Source organism: Thermothelomyces heterothallicus (assembly GCF_042370625.1).
Source record: "Thermothelomyces heterothallicus CBS 202.75 unplaced genomic scaffold P884_scaffold_2, whole genome shotgun sequence".
Taxonomy (NCBI): domain Eukaryota; kingdom Fungi; phylum Ascomycota; class Sordariomycetes; order Sordariales; family Chaetomiaceae; genus Thermothelomyces; species Thermothelomyces heterothallicus.
Genome location: NW_027192563.1, coordinates 1,465,502 through 1,484,657, shown reverse-complemented (window position 1 = coordinate 1,484,657; position 19,156 = coordinate 1,465,502). Strand labels below are relative to the sequence as shown.

At 55.9% G+C, this 19,156-nt stretch overlaps 6 protein-coding genes across 6 annotated transcripts; 3 read left to right on the top strand and 3 right to left on the bottom strand.

The window, feature by feature from the left end:
• The first annotated feature begins 58 nt into the window (after nucleotides 1-58).
• Nucleotides 59-4,250, top strand: P884DRAFT_53852 (uncharacterized protein). The gene is made up of 4 exons (XM_069445955.1): nucleotides 59-1,043; nucleotides 1,102-3,554; nucleotides 3,609-3,849; nucleotides 3,939-4,250. Exons 1-4 carry the CDS (start codon nucleotides 404-406, stop codon nucleotides 4,148-4,150), a joined length of 3,546 nt encoding a protein of 1,181 aa, XP_069301272.1. The 5' UTR covers nucleotides 59-403; the 3' UTR covers nucleotides 4,151-4,250.
• A 615-nt stretch (nucleotides 4,251-4,865) lies between these two features.
• On the bottom strand, nucleotides 4,866-6,875 carry P884DRAFT_255045 (thioesterase-like superfamily-domain-containing protein). The gene is made up of 3 exons (XM_069440952.1): nucleotides 6,424-6,875; nucleotides 5,168-6,106; nucleotides 4,866-5,066 (listed from the first exon to the last, which is right to left on the bottom strand). Exons 1-3 carry the CDS (start codon nucleotides 6,523-6,525, stop codon nucleotides 5,013-5,015), a joined length of 1,095 nt encoding a protein of 364 aa, XP_069301271.1. The 5' UTR covers nucleotides 6,526-6,875; the 3' UTR covers nucleotides 4,866-5,012.
• Nucleotides 6,876-7,971: 1,096 nt separating this feature from the next.
• Nucleotides 7,972-8,435, bottom strand: P884DRAFT_274910 (uncharacterized protein; the record flags this gene model as incomplete). Its single annotated transcript, XM_069442788.1, has 2 exons — nucleotides 7,972-8,231; nucleotides 8,375-8,435. The coding sequence occupies 2 exons, from the start codon at nucleotides 8,433-8,435 to the stop codon at nucleotides 7,972-7,974; spliced, it is 321 nt and encodes a 106-aa protein (XP_069301270.1).
• A 414-nt stretch (nucleotides 8,436-8,849) lies between these two features.
• Nucleotides 8,850-10,168, bottom strand: P884DRAFT_274909 (uncharacterized protein; the record flags this gene model as incomplete). The annotated part of the gene is made up of 5 exons (XM_069442787.1): nucleotides 8,850-9,160; nucleotides 9,229-9,299; nucleotides 9,374-9,491; nucleotides 9,609-9,978; nucleotides 10,076-10,168. 5 exons carry the CDS (start codon nucleotides 10,166-10,168, stop codon nucleotides 8,850-8,852), a joined length of 963 nt encoding a protein of 320 aa, XP_069301269.1.
• Nucleotides 10,169-11,252: 1,084 nt separating this feature from the next.
• Nucleotides 11,253-11,747, top strand: P884DRAFT_274908 (zinc-binding domain-containing protein; the record flags this gene model as incomplete). Its single annotated transcript, XM_069442786.1, has 1 exon — nucleotides 11,253-11,747. One exon carries the CDS (start codon nucleotides 11,253-11,255, stop codon nucleotides 11,745-11,747), a length of 495 nt encoding a protein of 164 aa, XP_069301268.1.
• Nucleotides 11,748-12,936: 1,189 nt separating this feature from the next.
• P884DRAFT_255043 (Oxysterol-binding protein-domain-containing protein) lies at nucleotides 12,937-17,208 on the top strand. The gene is made up of 2 exons (XM_069440951.1): nucleotides 12,937-15,685; nucleotides 15,741-17,208. The coding sequence occupies exons 1-2, from the start codon at nucleotides 13,214-13,216 to the stop codon at nucleotides 16,932-16,934; spliced, it is 3,666 nt and encodes a 1,221-aa protein (XP_069301267.1). The 5' UTR covers nucleotides 12,937-13,213; the 3' UTR covers nucleotides 16,935-17,208.
• The last annotated feature ends 1,948 nt before the right edge of the window (nucleotides 17,209-19,156 follow it).

The following is a 19,156-nucleotide window of genomic DNA, read 5'->3' as shown; positions in this document are numbered from 1 at the left end:
CACTGACGCGCGCGCTTCAACGCATTGATGCCAACCCGACATTTGCAACTGCGCGAAAGTGATCAACACCCCCGATAATTCGGCAAGGTATTCCTAAGCAGAGATCAGGCTTGTCCTCGGTCTGTTGCTGAGATCTCTCGCATCGCGTGTCTTTCAACCCAAAGACCTTAGAGTGCGGCTGCCGTTTTGAAGTGCTTAGATTCGGGCGCCGCACCACAACTACACTAACGCCGACGAGTAGTTTCTTTCTTGCGACAGAGCTCTTGGTGTCTCCGATTCGATCAGCAGCGTTTTCTTTTCCAACACCCTGGGATTGCCCCGCGACGTGCTTTGCCTGGCCAACTCCGTGTGTACGGCCATCGAGATGCCCGAACTCTAGCCACAAGCTTTACAACTCGCCGCCATGTCCCAATACCCGCCTCCGTATGGCTACGGCCAATATCACGGCCAGCCGCCACCTCAAGCATACGCCTATCCCAACGTTCCCGGTTATCCTGCGTCCGCAGCCATCCCCTACAACCCCTCCATGACCCCATCACACCGCGATGCGTCGCAGGCTGCTTACGGCATGAATGTGACCCATATACCTGGGCTTGGGATGGGAGGGGCGGCTCCAGTCGACACCTATGGCACCTTCGCGTCGGGTGCTGCGTCGTGGAACCAGCCCAACGGACCTCCAGCTCCGACATCAAATGCACCCCCCCAGACACATTGCGCAAACCCTTTTAACTTCGACGGCCCTCAGCCCAGCCCTTCCGGCGCTTCGAGATCTGCTGTACCGCCTTCGACTCAGCCCGCGCAAGGACATCCACGCCCAAGCGCAGCTGTTGAGATGGAAGAAGGCGAATTGAGCGAGGGTCAGTTCGAAGACCTCTACGAGCCGCGAGAAGACGCTTCTGATGCGCCCGCGCAACCCATTGACAAGCCCGCACCTTTACCGGCTGCAGAATCAAGTCAACCTGCGAGCACTGCCGACACTCTCGACGGAGGATTTTATGGCACTGATGAAGATGACGGTGGTAAGGATCCGAGGGGTCCTGAAGGTACGTCCCATGGTTTCTGCTTCCTTTCGCGACAAGTTCATGAAACTGACGAGCGCAGGCCGTGAGCGTTCGGCGTCCTACTCGCCCTTTTTATCCCCGCGGGAGGTTCAAAGTGGGATCCCAACACCGCAAAGGGTGGCGGATCAGGGACCTCAAACAGACTCGGTTCAACCAGACGTGGGGACGCAGAACTCGACCGTCCCAGGCCTGCGGCCTCCGGCTCAGGCTTCGACAACGGCCTCTGCCAACAATACTTCTTCCAAACTCGAAGGCCCCGCATATCAATCGCAAGACGACCCACTGAACTCATTCAAATCCCTTCAAGAGGCCAAGAAGGAGGCGCAGAAGGCTATCCTGCGGTTATGGCCATTGGGTGTTAAATATCAGAATTACATTGACGAAGGGTTTGATGAAAAACTAATCAAGGGGCTCTTCCTTGACCTTCATCTCGACATGCCAAAGGCAGCTGCCAGCCCGCCCGATGCGCCATCTAAAGCAACACTACCGCATCAGGGTGGCGGAACTGACTCGAGCAAGTCAAGCCAAGCATCTAACCTGCAGCTGCAGGCGACTACCGCCGCAAAGAACACCTCCTCCACGTCGGAACAGTCACAGAAGGGCGAAGAACGTAAGGACCGCATCGCACGGCTCCTTGCAGCGAAAGCAGCGAAACCACCAGCGGCGCCGAACCCGCCCAAACCCGCTCCAACAGCTCCGGAGAAACAGCAGCCGGAGACTTCGTCAGCAGCGCAGACGTCAACTGCTGCTCGAGGCAAGACGTGGGGCGAGAAAGAACGCTTGCTTCAACAGAAGATAGCTGCTCTGCAGAAGGCTCGAGAAGCCCGAAAGTCTGCAGAAGCCACAGCTGGCGCGAAGGCTGTACAAGGGGAGGATAGTAATAATGGGACTCCCAAACCCCAAGGAGTTATGACAGGGAGCCCCGCTCTGCCATCTATCCCGACAGGCCCTCGAGCACCCAACGGGCTTCAACGGCCGGCCAACTCCCAACCAGCTCTCTCCCAGCCTCGCCCCTCTCTCCCCGGCTTAGCCCTGACGGCGAACGTTCCACAGATCACTTCGAACCAGCGCAAGCGCCCAGTAGCATTAGACTTCGTCGACTATCCATCTGGGCCGAGCGTCGCCAAGCGACCCTTTGCCCAACCTCGCCAAGAGACCTCGCTCATTATTGATGTTAGTGACGAGTCTGATGACGGGGAGATGGAGATGGATATGGACATGGGCTCGCCGATCGAGGAGACAATGCCGGTTCAATCCGGCGGCATGTCCAGTCAACATGGACCAGTCATCCGTGACTTTCCGTCGCTCACAGATACCTCATCCAAACGCCAATTGTCGAGTCCTGCGCCTTCTGTAACACCGCCTGGGGGGCGAGTGAACCGGACAACGGAGCTGGATCTGAAAGAAAAAGCCATACAAGAGATGAGACGTAAGATCGCCCTTGCAGAGGCGAAGAGGAAGGTCAAGCAGTCTGCAGGTGGTTCGGTCACGCCAAATCGGTCAGAAACAGAGAACAAGGTGGGCGAAGGTCCTCGGCCGCCGTTGACCCAAACGACCGAATCCACAAGCAGTCAGGGTGGCTCGGAGAGGGGTTCTTCTGGACCTACACCGGAACCGTCGACAGCTAAACCGCCCGAGCCATCCGAGACACACCTGGACCCGCTTCAGCGAGCTCAACGCCGGGGCCGTATCATGAGCCTTGAAATTCCCCGAGTCGAGTCTTCCCTCTCAGAAAAGATGAAGCGGTTAAAGCAACTTCAAGACGAAGAAGAACGGCTCAAGGCCGAAATTGAGAGGAGCATCGCCGAGCAGAAGAAGCTCGCTGCAGAATTGCAACAGCTCGACACAGCTTCGCCTTCCACCGAGGCTGCGAGGCCAAACGGATCAGAGGCGGGGAATGGTGGAGGTCAACCATTCCAGTCGCAACCCCGAGAGACGTCGAGCGATCGGCAGGAAGATGAATCTTCCGTTTCGCAGACAGGAAGCGTGACAGCAAATGCTCAGACGCGCCGATCTTCGTTCGACCAATCCGTGTCTGGCGAAAAAACTGGCGATGGACTGAATGAAGGTCAAACACCGAGCAATCAGTCGGAAGAGCGGCCTGCTGCTCACGATGGCGACGGCTGTATTGGAGGCCGTGAGATGGGTAACTCCGCCGACCATCCACACGAAAGAACGACGGAGACAGAGGCATCTCCACCGAAGAGCGATGCGGTTGTCCAAGGAAATGCCGGGGGTTCGCCAATCCCTTCGTCAGAACCAACGCCAGCCGCAAACAATGCTGCTGCCTCTGATGTGCCCGAACAACTGGGCAGCCCGAATGCCGACGAGACCACACCGATGGAATTAGAGTCGCAATCGCCTAGCCCGCAGGCGGTGGAGCATGCCAGCAGTGCCAATGCGGAGTCTCCGGCACCATTGCCCGACCAAATATCAGGACCCGCGCAACCCCGAGAGGCAGCGCAAGAGATAGAGACCGAAGTCGCAGGAGAAGTACATGTCGTTTCTTCCCCTGCCACTGGGACCTCGGAGCTGACGGAGCAGCAGGTACAGGGTTACCCGGTGTCCAAACCCGAGAGCACGCTGAAACCATACCAAAGCCCGCTTCGCTATTTCCACGCATACCGGTTCCATCCAGAGTACCCAAAAGCAGTTGCCGGTGGCCTGAGGTCATTGACTTACAGCAACAGAATTGACCCCGACAAGGAGCTGTGCCCTTCCGAGCTTACTGGAGAACAGTGCCCAACCAATTGCGAGTATCAGCACTTCAGCTCCATCAGTGCTCCCGGTGAGTCTATCCGGACCATTACTAGGCTGCTAACATCAGTCCTTCAAACCCCCCCGTGGAAACTGACTTTTGGCACTTTGACCTTCCAGATGACCAAATCCTCCTGGAGCTCGGAAATTCCGACGACTTTACTGGCGACCAAAAGAGCGGGTTCATCCAAGGCCTGCGGGAGCTTCTCCAGAAGTTCAAGGCCGATAAGGTCAAGGACTTTGACACCATAGCGCGCGGAATCATTGAATTCCGTTCCAAGTTTCTCGGAGACAAGTCCAAGGTGCTCCGGTTGGAGGGTGTCACCATCTGATATAACCCCTATTCAGCTGGGGTTTTGAACTGGACAGTGGCAAGCCCTACGTCACCAGCCCAGTTCTGCGTGCCCACTCGACAGTAGATTTATTACCAGCTTCTTCATTCTTTCCCAAGTGCGAGTCCTCCAATTGCACGTTTGGCGTTCGGCGTTCGCTGGGACGGTCTCTGCCTTTTGCGTTGGGGCGTCTTGCACCATGGCCGCTGGTGCATGTTCGACTTTGGTCCAGCAGGGACGCAAGAGTCCCGTGGGACATCAGGATGAGTGTTGTAGGAATGCGATACCCAGCTTCGTCAAAGCTTGTAAGAGTCGGTCGAGGACGAAGAGGGAGGGGCGAGGGCCTGGCGAAGAAGCAAGAAGCATCCGATCAACGTTGGAAGAGTCTCGGCTACTTGAGAATAGCCGATGGAGCAAGGAACGGGCGACATGACATCCGTCAGCTGCTTCGCGGAACCGGAGAGATATGAGCCGGAGCATAATGCACCGTATGCCATCCCGTTGTGGTTCTACGAGATCGATGACCCAGTTGGTTATGACCGATAAACACTTAGTTCATGCTTGCGAATCAGCGTTGGCCTTCTTGCGTCTGCCTCGTGGCATCTGGAGCCGAGGGTTAGAAGAATGGTTGATACTTTGAAGCTCAACAATGATTGCCAGAGAAGGAAATGCCTACGCGAACTTCATGCAAGCTCTTTTTTTTTCTTTGCGAAAGGACATGGCGCGCAAAGCGCTTCGCCCTGCTGGGCTCGTTTATTTAACAACGGCTGCGGTACTAGGTCTAATTTCACCCAAATCCAAACATGCACCAAGATTTACAAGCAATATCATATCCTAATAGTCTAATCGTGGTGTGCCAGTTTTACAGTTTCGACTCGTTGCCCTTGGCAGCGGGCTGCTGGAGACGGACGAGCCCCTGGGTGGCGCAGTTAGCAAAGCTCTCTCTCTCCCCTCTCTCACTCTCTCTAGGCCAGGAAAAAAACACAAGGCAGCAAGGAAAAGGGAAAGAGCTCATACCTCTTGGACGCAGGTCGCGAGCAGCGTCCCGTCCTTGCTGAAGATCTTTTGCGTGACCACGCCCCTCCCGTCGCCGGCCCAGGGGCTCTCCATCTCGGTCAGCATCCACTCGTCGGCGCGGACGCGGCGTGGTTCGTGGAAGTAGATGGTGTGGTCGAGGCTGACCATCATGCCGATGACGGGGCGGCCGGCCATCTCGCGGGGGTCGTCGCCCATGCCCTCCCACTGGTGCACGGTGCGGATCTTGGCCTGCAGGTCGGCCGGCAGGCGGTCGTACTCCTCGGGCGGGAAGGGGAACCGCCAGAGCCGGTGGATGCGCGTGATGGTGCCGATGAAGTAGCTGTCGGACACGTAGGCGAGCGCCTCGAGCTGCGCCGCCACCCCGCCGCGGATCCGCCCCCGCGCCCGCACCCACTGCCGCGTCTTCTTGGACCCGGGCTTGTCGCCGCCGTCCGCCCCGCCGCCGACGATCTCGATCTTGGTCCCCTGGAACGGGCCCTGCGCTATCAGCTCCGGCTCGTCGGCGTAGTCGTCCGGGGGAGGCCGCAGCGGCTGGCCGTCCGGCCCGCGCGGCATCTCGCTCGCGTGGCTGACGGTGCGGACGCCCCCGTTGTCGTTGCTGCTGCTGCTGCTGCTGCTGGTGGTGGTGGGGGTGTCCCGAACAAAGGAGATGGTGGTGGTGAAGATGCAGCGGCCGCGCTGGCGGGCTTGGACGGTGCGGGTGGCGAAGGAGCGGCCGTCGCGGACCTGCTCGACGTGGAAGAGGATGGGCAGCTCGGAGGAGCCGGCCAGGAGGAAGTAGCAGTGGCAGGAGTGGACGAGGAAATCCGGCGCGACGGTGCGCTGCGCCGCGGCCAGGCACATGGCGATGACGGCGCCGCCGTAGATGCCGCGGGCCCCCGGGGGGTGCCAGGGCTGGCGGGCGTTGGTGAAGATGTTCTGTAGTTACAGGTTGTCAGACTGAGCGAGGGACATGCAAAAGGTACTACCAATCAAGAAATTGCAATAGGAAAGAAGAAAGAAAAAAAAGGAGGGGGGGGGGGGGAAGAGGGGGAGGAACCAGGGACTCCGGATGAGCCCGCTCCCCCACAAGAGTAAAGGGGACTCCATGAAGAGATGGCAATGTACGCCAGACAGAGCAGCACTGCATCGGTGGTTGCCGTGCAATGCGATGCAATTCATGCACGTCTGTAACAGCACATGGCGCAGTGCGTATGCACAAGGTGTATAGCTGCGTGGGCAGATGTCAAACTTACAGGACCCAGGACGGCCAGCTCGATCACCTCCAAGGCATTTTCGATCTGCGCCTTGTCGGGGTCCTCAGGAGGCGGCCGGAGCAATGTTGGACGGTCAGCCATCGTTAGTGTGAAGTGAAGCCCGAAGCCCGATGTGGCCGGCCGATTGCAAGTCGGGCGGCGCTTAGTGGCCCTTACGACGAAAGCAGCAGTTCCCGTCTATCCTGCGATCCTGAAGTGAGACGAAGCGACAGCAGCAGGACGGCCCGACCGAGTCGTCGTCGATGTCTCCGATGTGCAAAAAGAGGTTAGCGGCTGAGATGCGAAGGGCACTGCGCTCGCCACGCTAATTGTTTGGTTAAACCACGTGTATTCCGTGCTCCAGAAAGGCGCCCTGAGTTTTTTTCGTTTCTTTTTCTTTCTCTTTTTCTTTGTTTTGTATTTTGTCGACGCAATTCGCATGAATGTACGGATTCGAGGCCGAGATATCTATGGATCCTTGCGATTGATGCCATGTGGTACAGGGGCTACAAAGCCCCACGCTCAGTTGCCGAGGTCTATCGGCACCGATGAGTTAGTTGTCACTGATCGGAGCCAAGGAGGCCAAGAAGCGGGCCTAATGTCCCGAATTCCGAACCATAACTAATCCGCTGTGTAGACACGAGCTGCATGGGCGCAATGCAGTTGGGACTTTGGTACCTCATATTAATCATTCTTCAGAGCAGTGTCAATATTGCAATCCTTTCATCGTTTAATGGCGGCATGCACCCATAAAGAACCTGCCAACCTCACGACTACCTGTATGCAACTCTTAAAAATAATTAAGGAAAAAAATTGCTCGTATACCTGATTGGTGAGCGTGAGGCGTAATTACTGCGTAACGTATGGCGCACCAAAACCCCACAGGTCACGGCAAACACGCTGCCGTGCTCTTTCCCCCTCTGCACCCCTCCGACGTCTTTCCCTGTGTCAGAATACCTATGGCCTACTTAAGGTGCAATTGCTGGTGGGCAATTGCGGCGTCGCTTTTGCTTTCGACACCCTGACTTGGACTTCGACATAGAAACGGTCTGCCAAGTTGCGCCAACACTTCCGAAAATGTATGTAAACTCTCCCAGCTCAGTAAGGGCTTCGCTAGGCTGTCATGTCCATTCTGATGTGTTTAATTAACGAAAGGCATCGACGCATGTTTGATTTCCAGGGCATAAACTAATACCTACTCTTATCTTCTGCCTTCTAGACGCTGAATACCCTCACTTCCGGAAAGCTAAGATAACCTACCAATGACAAGGGCCTAAACAATAGGACATTCAGGAAGATGGGACCTTGGCCTTCCCGACTGGTAATGATCATTTCATTCTCCTGCGAGGGCGGCTTCTTCTCATTTTCCTTTTCCTCTCTCCACCGTCTCCTACCGACAACATCATGTCAACAACAACCCCCCTGTTAGTTACCACGCCTTGTCCGTCTTTCCATAGCCAACAAAACACGGGCACGGCCCAGGAAAGGTCGATAGAAAAACAAGAGAAATACAAGGAAAACCGCCCCTCTCTCTTTGATCAGAGCAACTCAGCCGTGAGAGGGCTGGTTCCGCCCACCGTGGGGCGCCCTGTGCTGGTCCCTCCGCTCCTTGCCGCCGGCGCGGCTGTACTTCTGCCCGATGTCCTCGGGGAGCTCGCCCCCGGCCGCGCTGACCACCTCTCCGAGAGAGGTGGCCCCCAGCTTGCTGTCGTTGAGGCCGGCCCCGGCCGCGCTTCCTTCTGCTGCTCCCTTCCGGCGCCCCCCTTCGCCGGCCGAGATCACGTTCGGCTTGGCGGCGTCTGCGGGGACTGCGAGTGGGACGGGAGGGGTAAGTAATTAAGGGACGGCATGACAACAGCATAATTACGGGTGGTAATCAAAAAGCGTGGGGCTTCTGGAGAGAGAGAGAGAGAAAGGGTATGGAGGTAATGGAGCGGAAAGGGTTACAAACTCTTGGTGCCCTCCTTAGCCATATCAAAGAGGTTTCCTCCTTGTGGGTGAGCGTCAGACATGGTAGGCGAGCCAATAGCTATTTTGCTGAAGCAGCTTTTCTGTGCGTGTATTAATTACTGAAGGGAAACAAAGAGGCCGTTGCGAGTTGGTCTGGGATTGTTAATTACCTATAATTAAATTGGCAAGATTGTCCCGCCGCTACGTCATCGAACGCTCCGAGGACACTGAACGCTTTGCCATGACGTCTATGTTCGAGGTGTACATGCGTACACTCGTCTATTATTATTCACTGAAATAGAGATTTTGAATGTAGAAGTAGAACCCAGCTGTGAATGATGGAGGGGAAAGGGGGGTTAATTAGATCCCAAGTAATAATTATTAGATCATTTGCCGTCGTTTTGTTCAGTTGCAAGAGAGGTGGTCACACCGTACCCAACCTACCTTCGTCATGCGCACTTGATGTTTCTCATGTTTTAGTCCATTGCTTGAGTATTACTGCTTCTAGTCGCGCTGCTCGTAATCCCGCCACCTCTGATTGCGATTTTCTTTAGGACACACCGGTGACTGTGTTCGACCTCACTCCTTACGGTCCATCTCCCAGTATCGGATCCCGCAACCTGGGTTGAATCTCTGCTCCTCTGGATCTCTCCGCGGAGGGCTATATGTCTCCCTCTGATGCTACGGCAGGTATTCAAAAGCAGCGGGCGCATGAAGGGGATGGAGGCGGCGCTGATGATAACAGCGGATTCGGCGGCGGCCCAGATGATCAAGTCTGTAGAAACGTCTTGGGAGAGTCAGCTCGTACTTTTGAAAGCCCCATGGGCGAGGACGAGTGTCATGGACATGACACACAGGTGAAGTCTGATTTCGGTTTTCCTGCCATTGGCAGGAAGGTTGTCTTGATAACCCCTGCGATGCCAGCCCTAGCACGATGCGATATCCGCTATTAGCGCGCGATCCGAAATGCGGGTGTATGGTCACCCATCCTGCACCGTACAGGACTCCTAAACTCATCGCGATGCCGACGCCAATCTTCTCGGCTGTTTGAATCCTCATGGGCCAAATGAGAACCCAGGGGAATATAGCGAGGACAAAGTCCATCGCGGCGGACCAAGCTGCTCCAAGATTAATAAAGCAGGAAGTCAGCTCAGCCGTCCACCAATCGACAGTGGGTATTAGATTTTGCGACGGATCGGAATGATGCCGAGGGTTAAGGATGGTTAAGGACATACAGCCTGCAAAAATCGAATAAGCAGTGTAGACGGCTCGTGGCCAGCACGAGCCGTCGAGCTCAACGTCCCACAATTTCTCGGTCGGCCGACACTGGGCGAGGAGCAGGGCCGAGCACGACCACATGGCCATATTGACGCTCACGATGACACTCCACAGGAAGACTCTGTGCCACCGTTCAATGGCAAAGCGGAGCAGGGTGACGGCGAACGAGGTCTTGCTGACGGCGACGGCCAAGATGGCGAAGAACTCGGCAATGAAGAGCAGTCGTCCGGCCACGATGGAGTCATCCAACGACACGGAATCCAGATGTCGGCCGACTCCCCATCTCGTCGAGGCGATTGTGAGGGCAACGTACAGGGCAAGGAGCATCTGGCAGTGGAGCGCCTCCATCAGCGATAACCCGCGGTGGATCCGGGAACCAGCTGCCGATGTAAAATAGTTAGTCCAAAGGATGGGGCCAACATACCCAAGAAAATATCAAGATGTAATCGTCCCAACCAATGACCTTGTTGTATCTCCTCTTACACCAGAAGCGGAGCGCCATAAACAGCAATGACATTGCTGCCATAACCGACATGCATGAGACCAGTTTCCGGGTGTTGGATTCAGTATTATTAGTAGTGGCCATCGACGGAGACTTTGGCTGGTCGCAGGTTGGCGTGGCCAAATCGGGTTATTTCTGAGCCCTTCCCGGCTCTCGGACGATCAGCGAGAGCCGTACTTGACTGTTGGGAGGCCGACCGTCGCGTCGCCGATAACGTGTTGCTCGATCGCTCGCCGAGGTCGTCGCCCTCGGTATATGGGGCTTCGGGGCAGTATGCCGAAGAGGAATGCGGAGCATCACGCGCTGGTTGGTTGTCTCTGGAGAAAGCACCCATTTGCCCCGGGGCCGTTTGGAGCGGAATGATAATGGTCGCGTCATGGGTGCGGAAAGGTCAGCCAAATTTCAGATGGTAAGATGGATCCGAGACAATTCGTGATCTATCATCCAATCAAGCAAGTAATAGTCTGTGCTTTTTTAGGCGAACACCTTCACCAACCTGAGCTCGCCACATCGTCAGGGCATCAGGACCCAAGTCGCAAACTTGCATTTAAGCAGTGCGCAAAAACGACGCCGGGGTTTGGCAGTCGAGTTCTAATAATTAATTATGATGGTAATAGACTCTTCACTGGGGTTGCGAGGTTACATTGGATGTAGTGGGTTGTCGTGATTGCGATTGGCATGGGCAAAATCGATGTAGAGAGGCCTACTACTCCGTTAGCCACACTGATACCTTCGCCTTTCCATTGGCAGATGACGCCGCGGGACAATGCCTGTTTCATCGTTGACTGGATGGAGATGTGCCTGGTTGGCCGCGTCAGAACCATCGTGCCCGATGTTGTCGAGCTTCGCTGGTGAGGCCGAGACGATGGCTACCTAAGGAAATAAATAATTAAATACTCCGTAATTAACGCGGCAATGCGAGGAGGCATTTATCAGATAGAGGTCAGAGAATCATATTCCGTGGCCCCCCCCCAAGTTCTCTGCCCAGCGTTTGGATATCTGGACGACTCACCGACCTGTACCAGGAGTTGATCCGAATCGCGTTCTGGCTGCCTGCCTCGGGGAAACCGCCCGATCAGCGTCTTCTCTTCAGTTCAACATGGTCCCTACTGCCAAGCGATTCAAGCCCAAAGCCCAGAGATATGAGGAGACGACTGCCATGTTCCCCTCCCTCCACGAGGATGTCATGAACGCGCTTGCTGAGTGCTCGATTGTCCCCGAGCCGTGGTTCAATAATAACGAGATCGACGGGACCATGATGGAGGACTACTCAACATTCGTCATGGGTCGATTCGACTGTCGCAACCAAAAATGCCCTCAACGCGGTTGGAGTAGCAAGAAGATTGCCATCTGCATCCGGCGGTTTCCAAACTCCGGATACAATGCGACCATTTACAAGCAGCGTTGCAAGTCCTGCGACAGGCTGGGCGTGCTTCGGCTCAACGACAACTCATACGTTGAGAGAGTCGCGTACCGGCTGAAGAAGTGGGCCGGCGTTCCCATGGAGATGCCATTGTATCGTGGGATATTGGGTGGCCCCCCGCACATGTTTGAGCTTTGCGAAGGGTGCAAAGCGGGACGCTGCCAGGGATAATTAATTAGCTGCCAGATGTTACGACTTGGTTCGCGGTTTGGGTTCAGTGCACGGATTCTGATCAGGTCGACCCTCGGCAGTAATGAGGGCTGTGGCTCATGAGCCATTCAGGGATTTGTCACAGATCGAGCTGGCGAATGTCTGATGTATGTACAGTGATTCCCAAGGCGTCGGTTAGCTCCCTGAAATTGCAAAGGTAGATATGTCGGCAGCCGGATACAACGGTTTCCCCGCCACACCTTGCCCGCTTCATCAGATCGATCGCATGGGCAAATGCTTAAGTTACACTAGCTTAGGTATCTGCGTTTCGATGTCAACGAGAAGGTGTCAATCAGACTAGTCGTAGAGCTTTGCCCCTGGTGCAGCTATCTAATCATTCCTTCCTTGGGCATGGCTTGATGGATAATTATGCTCATCGCGGGGAAACAAATGCACAGTGCAAATAAGGGAGCTGGTGAACCACGGGCATTTGAGGCACAAATCGGCAGCCCAAGTAAAATACTAACAAAAATATCCTGTCGTATTCATCTCCTTCCTGAAGAGGAGGGAAATATTGTAAAGCACGAAACAGAGAGGGAGAGAAAGTGAAAGATAAGAGAAGGGGAAGGGTTTGTGACTGCCTTTGCGAACAGTTCCCGAACAGTTGGCATCACAACCCATGGCCGATGTCTTCTATAATAGGTACAGTACACACGTGTACGGATTACTTCGTACGGATTAGTAGGTCTGTTAATGTTCCTGGCCAGAAGCACGGTCCTGTGTCCGCCATACCGTGTCTGGCCTGTTTCAGGCCCCGCTCGCTTGCTCTCAGGAACCAACGGGCGACTTGCCAAACCACGTGAATGGCCGATTCGCGTCGGTTGGGGCCGTTGTCCCTACAAGTAAGGATCTGGAACGCCAGATGCCAACGTCATTTCTCCAGACCCCAGCCCGGCAGGGAACATATCGGTCTTGAGCACAACATCCCCACTCTACCCACTCGTCTTGCCTCCACAACGCTGCTTCGACCCCTCTCCGAAGTCCCTACCACTCCACGCCAACCGCGCGCGGGATTGCACTTGGGCATTCTCTTTTCATTTCATTTTTTTTCTCCAACAGATTGCGCTCCTTGAAACTACGACCAGACTTGGATCCGATTCAATACCCGAGCCCAGCCGCTCGGCGACGATTGCTGGTCCGAGGTGGTTCGTTGTCTGACCATGCCTGACGCGGGGGAGAGGTAGGCAGCTCTAACCACTCGGATCTTAGCTCTCCGACAGCAGCCAGTGGTGTGAGCTACTCCGACAAGATGTTGTTTCCGAGACTCTCGATTCTGCCTCGCGCAGGTCGCAGAAAGACGTTGTTGTTGTTGTTGTTGTTGTTGTTCTTGAACCTCTGGCTAACACGGCCCTTTTGCGCCCAGCTCCCATCGACGAACTAAATCATCCACGTTGTCTCTGTTGAGGCGAAAGGGCACCGAGGACGCCATGTCTTCATCCGACAGTGCCAGGCCCGGCGGTGCGGGCGCAAGCACGACGGCACCAGGAACTAGCGCGCCACAAACAACTTCCGACGCTGTTGCACATCAACAATCGAACAAGAGCCACAGCTCGAAGCTTTCTGTTTCTGGAGCTTCCATCGGCCGAGTACCCTCGAACACCCCCTCGATAGCCGGTGGAAGATCTCTCAATCCGAATGACAGAGGGACCTCGCTCGAATCATCCGTCAGGAAATTCCGCATCGTCGAGGCGTTACGTAACGGCGACACGGCATTCATCTCCAAGGCCATCCGCGAAAGCGCCGACAACGGTCATCGCATGAGCACCTCCTCATTCACCACCCAGTCAGGACCTCTCGAAGATACCACAATACTCCATTTGGCAATCCAGTGCGCTGAACAACCTGTCGTCGAGTACGTCCTGTCCGACGGCGCCGGCTCGCTCGATATCAATGCGCGGGATAAGGATGGCAACACGCCCCTCCATCTGGCGGCGGCCCAGGGCAGGACGCAGGTCGTGAGACTGCTTCTAGAGAACAAAGACATCAACGACGCTATCGCCAACCATCAGGGCCGTCTCCCCATTGACCTTGCCCGAAATCCCGACATCTTTCAACAGCTGCAACTTTCGAGGTCTTTGTTCGCCGAAAACAAGGTTCGGCAGGTGCAGGATCTCATCCTCCACGGCGAACTCAAGGTCTTGGAGCAGGTATTGGAGGAACCGCGCTTCAAGACGGTCCTGGATATCAACAGCCCCGAGTTTGCATCGGAACCGACTACGGTGCAAACGGGCGGAACGCTGCTGCATGAGGCGGCACGTCGCAAGAACAGCCGGCTGATCCAGGTCTTGCTCCTACACGGCGCCGACCCGTTCCGCCGGGATCGCAAGGGCAAGTTGCCGCAAGACGTGACAAAGGACGAGATCACACGGGCAATGTTGAAGAAGTCGCCGGCTGCTGTGGCGGCCCAGAGGGGCATCCAGGAGAAGGCCGTCTTGGGTTCTACGGCGCAAGGTGCGGCCTCGGCGACGCCCGGCGACCCACTTGCCGGGCGCGAGGCGCGGGAGATGAAAGGATACCTCAAGAAGTGGACAAACTATCGCAAAGGGTACCAGTTGCGGTGGTTCGTCCTGGAGGATGGCGTTCTCAGTTACTACAAGCACCAGGATGACGCCGGCTCGGCCTGTCGCGGCGCCATCAACATGCGCATAGCCAAGCTGCACATGAGCCCCGACGAGAAGACCAAATTTGAGATCCACGGCAAGTCTTCCGTTAAATACATTCTCAAGGCAAACCACGAGGTCGAAGCCAAGCGCTGGTTTTGGGCCCTTAACAACTCGATCCAGTGGACCAAGGATCAAGCCAAGGAGGAGGAACGACAGCGGGCTCGCAACGCTGAGTTGCTGAAGCAAGCGAAGGCCGAGCACTCCCATTTGGCCGAAACGCCAAGCGAGAACGCTAGCGTTGCTGAAACGTCGCGCAGCAGCGTACAGCTCACGCGGATGCACTCCTCCGCTCGTGCGTCTAGCAAGAGCGGGGTCCAGGCTAGCGGTAGCAACGATGACGATGACCCCGGCGACGCCGCTACGGAGGCAGAAAAGACGGATCGCAACGGCGGCGGAACGGTTGCAGAGGACGACGCCGACGACGACGAGTATGGCGAGGGGTCGAGCGGACAGGATGCCCCCCGGGCGAGCAAGGACGCCTTCACCATCACGGCTCAGTCAGCCAAGCTGCAGCTTGAGTCCATGGCTAATGTCACCTCTGCCCTGCTTCTTGAGTCTTCCAAGAACCCGGCACTCACCTTGTCTGATCCCAAGACGTCACAAGCTTTGGCGACCTACGACGCCGCCATCCGCTCGCTCACCGGCCTCATCGGGGACCTACTCCGCATCTCCAAAGACCGCGACGCATACTGGCAGTACCGCCTCGACCGGGAGTCTGAGATGAGGCGCATGTGGGAGGAGAGTATGGCGCAGGTCGCCAAGGAACAAGAAGAGCTCGAGGCCCGTGTCGGCGAGGCCGAGTTAAAGCGGAGGATGACGAAGCGCATTCTTAAGGAGGTCGTCGAGAACGGCATCCTCGAGGGCGGCCAAGTCCCCGCTTCGGCAGGTCAGGCCGCTGAAGCGGCACTTCAGGAGGGGGCTGACACCGAGGCCCCAGCCGATGGCGTGAGTGCGAAGTCGCCTCCCACCAACCTGACAAGGCGGCAGACTGTGATGACCCAGATGGCGGTCATCTCGGACTCGGAGTCCGACGAAGAAGAGTTCTTCGACGCGGTGGATGCCGGTGAAGTCGAAGTCTCGCAGTTTCCGCCCTCGGAGGTCACTACCTCCCAGGAGAAGCAGCAGCTAGTCATCTCGGACGCATGTGATATCAGCAGCTCATTCAAGGGATATGAGAACGGGATCCGTACGCGGTTGAAGTTGGACGCGGATAACCGGCCAAAGATCTCGCTCTGGGTAGGTTCCAGCGGACATTCTGATGGAGGATATCGTTTGCTCATCCAAGTCATAGGGCATCCTCAAGTCCATGGTCGGGAAGGACATGACGAAGATGACGCTGCCCGTCTCATTCAACGAACCCACATCTCTCCTCTACCGCTGTGGCGAGGACATGGAGTATTCAGATCTCCTAGATCTTGCGGCCGATCGGGCGGACTCAATCGAACGGCTACTGTACGTTGCCGCTTTCGCTGCCAGCGAGTACGCGTCTACCATTGGTCGGGTCGCCAAGCCGTTCAACCCGCTGCTTGGCGAGACGTTCGAGTACGTCAGGCCAGACAAGAACTACCGCTTCTTCATCGAGCAGGTCAGTCACCACCCGCCAATCGGTGCCGCCTGGGCCGAGTCGCCGAAGTGGACCTATTACGGCGAGTCGGCCGTCAAATCCAAGTTCTACGGCCGCTCCTTCGACATCAACCCCCTCGGCACCTGGTTCCTCAGGCTGCGGCCCACCCACGGCGGCAAGGAAGACTTTTACACCTGGAAAAAGGTCACTTCCTCGGTCGTCGGCATCATCACGGGTAACCCGGTTGTCGACAACTACGGCCCGATGGAGATCAAGAACTGGACTACGGGCGAGGTCTGCCACCTCGATTTCAAGCCCCGCGGCTGGAAGGCCTCGAGCGCGTACGGCATCACGGGCAAGGTCCTCGACGCCAGTGGCCGCGTGCGCTTCAGCATCGGTGGGCGCTGGAACTCGAAGCTCTACGCTCGCTATACCCCGGGCTACGAGGCGACCATCGACGACGCGGCGGCGGCGGCGGCCGACAAAGACAGCTCCGCTGGTAAGGGCGACAGCATCACCGATCCCAACAAAGCCTTCCTCATCTGGCAGGCCAACCCCCGCCCGGAGGGCATCCCGTTCAACCTCACCCCGTTCGTTCTGACCTTCAACCACATCGACGACCAGCTCCGCCCCTGGCTCGCGCCGACCGACTCGCGCTTCCGACCGGACCAGCGGGCGATGGAGGAGGGCGAGTACGACTTTGCCGCGGCGGAGAAGAACCGGCTCGAGGAGGCGCAGCGCGCGAGGAGAAGGGCCCGGGAGGCGAAGGGGGAGGAGTTCGTCCCGGCTTGGTTCTACAAGGCCAAGTGCGAGATCACGGGGGAGACGTACTGGCAGTTCAATGGCGAGTATTGGAAAGTGAGGGAAAGGGCTGGGCCGGGGAGGGAGGGGGTTTGGCAGGGTTTGGAGCCGATTTTCTGAACAAAATAAAAAAAATAAGGTGCGGAGGGGATGGACGGGCCTGGGTGCGAAACCTGTTAATAAGTCGCAAGGCGGAGGTTTCGCGGCTACTGCTATTGTTGTCGGTTGCCTGTTGCTTCTCGTTCCCGTAGCGACATGTTGTTTGGGGGGGATCGTGAGACGCAGTAATTAGACAGTAGACGTGCTTTGTTTCTGATTAAATAGATTGCTTCGTATACATTAATTAGTAGATTTGAAGGGTTAGCTAGGTCTTGTAAGTCCCCTTCTTGTCAACCAGTAATTAAATAATTACCCCCTCCAGTCCCGCCGCCGCATTCGTATTTTGTGTGAAACACTGTCTTCCCCAATGATTCATTCCTAAGAGAGCGTGGTAGCTAAACTGCTACGTTCCCAGGTACTCCGCGGGGCTGCCGTGTACGTATGTATGCACATACATGCGTGGAGCGCCCGCCCAAAGAAAAAGAGCCGCCTGGCACGCTCCCTTGGCACCTTAATCATTGTACAAAGCCTTGCTCTCTGCGACAGGCCAGCTAAGACATGCTAATTAGCCAATATCAGAGTATCCCGGTCAATAAGGAAAGATATTTATTGTCTGTGGACATTATGAGACGTCGAGTTGGACATAAAGAGTGAGGATAGGTAACTATGGATTGCGGAGATTGTAATTAATATTTAGGGGTAGAAGAGTTGTTGTCCCTCACAACGGAATGGAAGCCTTGCGTAGTAGGTATATATGTACATACATACATACGAGCCCTCTGACTTTGGAGCGTTTTGTCATGGCGGTTAGCTTGTTAGCATTCTGCAGCTTAATTAAAGGGGACTTGGTGGGAGGCCCGTTATTATTCCAGGGGAAGGCTTGGAATGGTATTTCGTGTGTCTCTTTAGCAACCATTACAGCAGATCATATGGCTGGCCATGATCAAATGATGCCGTCTGGTGACGCCAAAGGCACGGAGCTCTGGAATGATGTCCCATGACTGCTGTTTGCTGTCCAGAAGGGTAATAGGGTGTTTTCAAAAGTGACAACGGGGAGCCATTCAATCCTGTTGGTCTTGGCCCGAGTTGCTCAAGCTTCGGGACTCCAGGCCTTCTCCTCCTCCGATAGGCTGCTGCATGGTGCGTTCATCGGAAGATTGACCGGTTACGACGCTCGTGTATCAACCTTGTATGCAAATCGCATCGTTCGGAAGCGGTTATCCGTATACCTACGGAGTACCTACATACATCCTCACACCGAGTTCGGACCTGCATATCCGGTCATACGACATCCCCCATTCGGAGGGAGTGCCGATGTATAATTACGGATGTAAGTATGTGCATACGTCGGAGCTGGTCTTGCTGCCTTGCTGCCCGCCTTGTCCTTAGCGGGATCCGGATGCCTTCGCCCCCGATTGGTTGCCCGGCCTTTGGGAGTAGCATTCCCTACCTAAATGGTGCCGTCAACCGCCACATGCTAAGCATTATCTGGAGTGGGAGCCGAGCACCTCGTCTCTAGCCCGTATTCTGTCGCCGGCGAGCGATTCTTGATTCTAATTAATTATTACTTGCCAGGTAAGCGAGTCAGTCAGGGCAGCACAGAAAGTCTCCTTTCCCAGCGGGAAGTTTGCTGCATCTTGTCGGAAGTAACCGGGGAGCACAAGGAAGTGTAATTAGTGAAATCGAGGTGCAACATGTTGCCTCGGACTCGAGACGGTATGAGCGCATGCCGCTGTTACACCGGGCGGATGGTGACACTCGTCCGGGAAGGCTTAAGGACTAATTAGACGAAAAAAAAAAAAAATAGGAGTGGCTGGCGTTGAACGCCTGCTGTTGCCTTTTTGTCTCGGGTATTATTCCCGCGCATGCACCTGATTATTACCTGAGGTAGGCAGTTGAGGCTGGGGTTGGGTGTACGGAGTACCTAACCCGCACTTTCAACAAATAGTTATTTCATAATCTGTAATTACGCATGAAATGCACGACCCCGGTGTGGGGTATCGTCTCTCGTTCATAATCGGATATTGGAAAGCCGATCCCTGTACCTCCAGCCTTGCGGTCGGGCCTTAGCCGCAGGAAGTGCTAATAAGGCGACTACATCCCCCACGGGATGGAGGGTGGTATCACAGGGCTGCCTTGGCTGGTCGTCCATCTCAGCCTTACCGTGCCGCTCGCTGTGGGAGCCTCGGCGGTTGCTCACCGAAGGCTGAATGAAATCTTGCCGAATATAGTATACACTAATC

Coding starts and splice junctions, on each gene's coding strand:
- P884DRAFT_53852 (XM_069445955.1), top strand. CDS start 404: ATGTCCCAATACCCGCCTCCGTATGGCTACGGCCAATATCACGGCCAG. Junction 3,555..3,608: donor AGACCGAAGTCGCAGGAGAA/GTACATGTCGTT, acceptor ACGGAGCAGCAG/GTACAGGGTTACCCGGTGTC. Junction 3,850..3,938: donor CAGCTCCATCAGTGCTCCCG/GTGAGTCTATCC, acceptor TTGACCTTCCAG/ATGACCAAATCCTCCTGGAG.
- P884DRAFT_255045 (XM_069440952.1), bottom strand. CDS start 6,525: ATGGCTGACCGTCCAACATTGCTCCGGCCGCCTCCTGAGGACCCCGAC. Junction 6,107..6,423: donor AGCTGGCCGTCCTGGGTCCT/GTAAGTTTGACA, acceptor CTGTAACTACAG/AACATCTTCACCAACGCCCG. Junction 5,067..5,167: donor TCGCGACCTGCGTCCAAGAG/GTATGAGCTCTT, acceptor TGCGCCACCCAG/GGGCTCGTCCGTCTCCAGCA.
- P884DRAFT_255043 (XM_069440951.1), top strand. CDS start 13,214: ATGTCTTCATCCGACAGTGCCAGGCCCGGCGGTGCGGGCGCAAGCACG. Junction 15,686..15,740: donor GGCCAAAGATCTCGCTCTGG/GTAGGTTCCAGC, acceptor TCCAAGTCATAG/GGCATCCTCAAGTCCATGGT.